Raw genomic sequence first — 5,330 nt, 5'->3', positions numbered from 1 at the left:
AAAAAGAAAGGGGAGGGGATGGGAGGGGAGGAGAGGTTCAAAATATGAACTGCTGGTCAAATAATTACATTTATATGAAGCCAACTGGGTGAGGAAGGGAAGGAAGGAAGGAAGGAAGGAAGGAAGGAAGGAAGGAAGGAAGGAAGGAAGGAAGGAGGGAGGGAGGGAGCGAAGGAGTCATTGAGCGAAGGAGTCATTGAGCAAAGGAGTTCATTGAGCCAAACCATAAATGAATGGGTATGGTTTTGTTTCCAATAAAACTTTGTTTACAAAATAAGGATGTGGCCAGATTTGGCCCTTGGGTCATAGTTTGCCAATCCCTGATCTAAATTAAGAAAACAGGCCTGGTGCGGTGGCTCACACCTGTAATCCCAGCACATTGGGAGGCCAAGGTGGGAGGATTGCTTGAGCCCAGGAGTTCAAGACCAGCCTGGACAACATGGTGAAACCTCATTTCTACAAAAAATTACAAAAATTAGCCTAGTGTGGTGGTGCTTGCCTGTGGTCCCAGCTACTCAGGAGAATCATCTGAGCCTCGGAGGTAGTGAGCTATGATGGTGCCACTGCACTCCAGCCTGGGCAGCAGAGTAAGATCCTATCTCAAAAAATAATAATAAATAAATAAGAAAACATTTTTAGAATTATGCTAAATTCAGACTTCTAAATACAAAGAGAGGTTTAGGTGAAAAGAAAAGTTGCTATTACAACTTTATTTGTAATAGCAAACTATTGGCACAACTAGAACACTCATCAATAGGGGGATTCATTAATTTTGATAGTTCCACCCAATGAAATACTACATACACGTGAAAATCCTGTTTATTAATAATTTATAACAACATGGAGAAATGCTTCATAGAACATTACATGAGAAATAGAAACAAACTTATTTATAATAATGATGATAATGGTGGTGGATAATATCTAAGCACTTTACACAAGTGATATCATTTAACTCTCCAAACAGACGTATGAAGTATACTTTTCTATTGTAATGACTTTCCTTATGGAGAAGCTGCTGCTGACAAATGTTAAGTAATTTAGTCAAGGTTAAGCTGCTGGCAGGTGTCAGAGTTGGAATGTGAATACAGGTCTGTTTACCTGCTAAAAGCAAAGACAAAGGCAAACAAACCAGCCAAGAAAAATCCCAAATTAAACTCTGTTTATTTAAAAAAAAAAAAAAAAAACAGAAGAAAATACACCCAAAAGTTGTTATCGGCTGTCATGATTGGTAGGTGATAGGAAGATCGCTTAACATGTTCAGTATTTTCTCTAGTGAGAATGTATCATTTTAATAAAAAAGAACAGGGGAATTTCATAGGCAAACCAACAATGGCAGAATGGTAGGTGGGACTGTGGGGAGAGAAGTGTTTATTTCAGGGGTCTAGAGGTTCCCTTGGGGATGCCCTTAATCCTCTTGGTCCTGCTCTTTGTTTGTGAAAAGGATGTGGTGCTGCACTTCCCTCTGTCTTGTTCTAGGTGGAGTTTCTAGTGTGTCTCGTTTGGACTGTTGGCCTATCTTTATGCTGTTCTTGGGTTGACATGTCAGTCTCTCTCTCTAACTCTCTCTCTCTCTCTCTCTCTCTCTCTCTCTTCTCTTTCTTCGCCTTCTTCATCCACCTGTTCCGCTGTGCAGCTGACAAGGTCAATGATGACTTCTACACCAAGCGACGGCACCTGGCTGAGCTGGCTGCTAAGGGGAACCTACCTTTGCACCCCGTAAGAGTGGAGGACGAGCCCGGGGCCTTCAGCCCTGAGCATGGTCCTGCCAAGCAGAATGGACAGAAGTCCCGCACCAACAAGATGCCCCCACATCCCCTGGCCTACAACTCTACCACCAACTTTAAGGGCTGGGACCCCAACGAGCAGTCCCTCCGGCGGCAGGCTTATGGCAACAAGGGCAAGCTTGGCACGGCCGAGACAGGCTCCAGCGACCCCTTGGGAACTCGCCCCCAGCACTACCCACCCCCACAGCCATACTTCATCACCAATAGCAAAACAGAAGTGACTGTCTGAGCTTTCACCACAGGGAGCACCCTGGAGACCACACTCAACTAAGAGAGGCAAAAAACAACCCCACCCACACCCTCCCTGTCCTCCCCCAACACGTGCGTCCACACACTCACTCTCAACAAGAACCAACTCTAAACCTACTGGGGACACGGAGTCGCGTTTTTCCTAGGTCATGCCTATAACGTGTCGGCGGGCAGCTGAGAAAGACCGAAGCGTGGACATTCAGCAATACGGCAAAGGGAAAACTGAGGCACACTCTTTCCACTCCAGGACCAAGGTGGCCAACTCACATGCCCAAACCATGGGGCTGAGTTTTCTTTTCCTCCTAACTTGAAACTGAAATCCATGATGACAAAATATAAAAGTAGCACAATTTAGAGGAAGTGTCCATTTGAGCACATACACTACTTGCCACGTGCTGTCTGTTTCTAGGTTCGAGAGCCAGGGTGGAAGTGGGGAAGGAGAATGAGGGAGGACACAAGAGAAGAGTGCATTCTGGAAGAGGAGTTGTTCTGGGAGGAATTTGCCCACATCAGAAGCATTTTTCTAATTCCAAGAACTGGTGACGTGGACGTAAAATTTTGACAGAGCATGAAACAGTAACTGGACCCCAACCATTCTATTTATAGTACTTTTCATATCATCCATATTGAACGCAAAAAACAACACACTCTCAGACTCACAAAAAATAAATAGACCCTGAACCCACCAACAATGATGGGAAGGAAAAAAAACAAAAAAAAAATTTTAGAGAACTCCCATAAGGACCATGACCGTGGAAATGGGAGGGATGGGCTTTTATGACAGCAAGAGGGTCCGGAGAGTATCGAATAACTTTTTAAAAAGAGAATTAAAATGTAAGCCCACTACAAAACAAATAAAAACAGCAAATTAGGTTTTTTTTTTTTCCAAAATCTTGAAGACTTGTTGACATTAACAACAACAAATCCACAGCTGGAAAAGTCCACAGGAGATCAGATGAGGATCCAGAAGCCTCTGATTTCTGGGTTTTGCCTCTAAGACCTGAAACAGCCACAGAAACAAGTCCTCTATAAACTGTATGTCCCTGATATCCCTTTTCCCTTCAGCGCGTTGCCGCCGCCGCTGCCGCCAAACTTCAACTGCTTTGGACTGAAAATGTCATAAGCGTGGGTGGTGCCTTCAATGTGTTACTGTTGTTTCATGACAGTCTTGTTTCCCAAGTGCAACCTGTGTTCTTTTAGCCTCCTTCCTCTTGTTTTTCTGCAATAGTAGAAGATGTTTCCATCCTTCCTTTGTAGGTGAGCCCACCCCATAACACCCTCTGAGGGGCTGCTACAATGTCAGGGGTGCCCAGGAGCAAAGACCTCCCTACTCTCTACACTATCAAGATGGGTCTTTCCATTTTCTAGGCCTCCCAAACCTGTCAGATGTTTCTTGGTCCCGTAATTCCCATGGTCCCTCCAAATTACCTCCCCAAATACTTCATGTGTTCATCTCCCATCCAGAATATCCTGAGGTCCTTTTTCTGGTTGGTTCTCATAATCCATAGTCCTTGGGGTCCCAACAAAGTCAGTTTTCCTACAGGTTGTGTTTGTTTTGTGGAAGCCCAAAGAAGTGGATGGAGAGAGAAGAGATTTTTATCTAATGTGAAAGGTTTTTCAAGTAGCCCCTAAAGGTCTCAGGTAGTTAATTAACCTTCAACAGACCCACAGCAACTCTGGTGTCAGAAGCTATAAATGGTCTGGCCAGACAAGACTCAGAGTATTTTCTGAAATCCTGAAGGGTTCTGCATCACCTGTCTCTCCACTCTCCACTCTGACATCATGAAATCAGCAAAACCAGATATTTATTCTCCTTTTCACTCCCAGCAGATACGAGGACACCAACAATGCAGTTGACCCCTCTGGGCCTGAGTCTCCCATCTGAAACATGGGGAATTGGGGTAGGTCAAGCTTTTTGAAACCGCAAAACCTCTACCTGTTTTTAAAAATGAGATCTTCTGGCCAGGTGCAGTGGCTCATGCCTGTAATTCCAGCACTTTGGGAGGCCAAGGCAGGCGGATCACCTGAGGTCAGGAGTTTGAGATCAGCCTGGCCAACGTGGTGAAACCCTGTCGCTACTAGAAATACAAATATTAGCCGGGCGTGGTGGTGGGCACCTGTAATCCCAACTACTCAGGAGGCTGAGGCAGGAGATCCCTTAAACTCGGGAGATTGCAGTGAGCTGAGACCGCAACACTGTCCTCTAGCCTGGGTGACGGGGTGAGACTGTCTCAAAAAAAAAAAAAAAAAAAAAGATATTTCAAAGAACGCACAATAGGAGATCTCCATGTATAAAAAGGCACTGTGCTGTACAAAGCAGGGGTCAGAGATTTAGTGCCCACCTTCTCAGCCTCCTTGGGAAGACCACAGAGCTTCCCAGAGTCAAGTAAATACCACTGGGCATGGTCAGAGTTTCACTGACGTTAATGAGCTCTGTACCTGCAACACACTTTGGCATCTCTGTGTATCACCTTCACAATATTTGTATCTAAATTGATTCATTTTAGTGCATTATGTTTTTAAAATGTAAACTTCCTGTCTTCATCGTCTTCATCACGAATTTAAAAAAATAAAAAGCAGTTGCCATAAATAGAAAGTAAGCATAAAAATAAATAAAAAGGAAACAAGCAGCAATGATTAAATTCCAGCTGGAGTCTGCTGTCTGTGAGTCTGAACTAAAACCTGGAGTTCTTTCTTTCTCTCTCCATCTCTCTGTCTCTGTTTCTCTCTCTCTCTTAAAATGATATTAGTAGGTATTAAATAATTGTTAAAGATACCAGCACCCAATGAAGACTTTCTCTTTGTACTAATAGGTGGACTGAAAGGTAAATGAGAGGGGAATCATTTCCTATGCCAGTCAGTGTTGAACAATGCTGTAGCTATGTACTCACTATGATCATTGTGCATACACTAGGGGTGCACAGCCCACACTTCAGAAAACCTTGAGCTGACTTATCTGTGAGGCTCTTTCCCACTCAAGTTTCTGTAATTCATATCTCCCTTTTACCTCATCGTTGCTCTTTGCCCCCAATCCACTTCATCTCACCCTTATCTCAACTCTGATTAAGAGTCTGTCTTGGCCTCTAAATCTATAGTATTATATTCCTTCTGCATGCTCCTTCTCCTCTGAGTAAACTTCATCAATTGAACTGGGCTCCTTGGGGTCTGCAGTTGTAATTTTGACAGCAAAAGTGCAGCCTGGTCGTTAAGATGTAGCCACAATGATGGCCCAAGAAAGACAAGTACTTTCCAAGTAGTCCTGTCTAGGATGGAAAGCTCAGGAAGTGCTTCATA

General features: G+C 43.9%; 1 protein-coding gene across 1 annotated transcript in view; it reads left to right on the top strand.

Annotated features, from left to right (window-relative positions):
- The window catches only part of SHISA9 (shisa family member 9), a 335,176-nt gene extending 332,615 nt beyond the window's left edge, over positions 1–2,561 (top strand). Inside the window, exon 5 of the mRNA XM_011961495.1 lies at positions 1,637–2,561. Coding sequence (XP_011816885.1) covers positions 1,637–2,016 — 380 coding nt within the window. The 3' untranslated portion in view covers positions 2,017–2,561. The remainder of the gene's footprint in view (positions 1–1,636) is intronic.
- Positions 2,562–5,330: the final 2,769 nt, after the last annotated feature.

The sequence above is a fragment of the Colobus angolensis genome, unplaced genomic scaffold (assembly GCF_000951035.1).
Source record: "Colobus angolensis palliatus isolate OR3802 unplaced genomic scaffold, Cang.pa_1.0 Scaffold116, whole genome shotgun sequence".
NCBI classification, from domain to species: domain Eukaryota; kingdom Metazoa; phylum Chordata; class Mammalia; order Primates; family Cercopithecidae; genus Colobus; species Colobus angolensis.
This window is presented reverse-complemented; position numbering and strand designations above follow the sequence as displayed.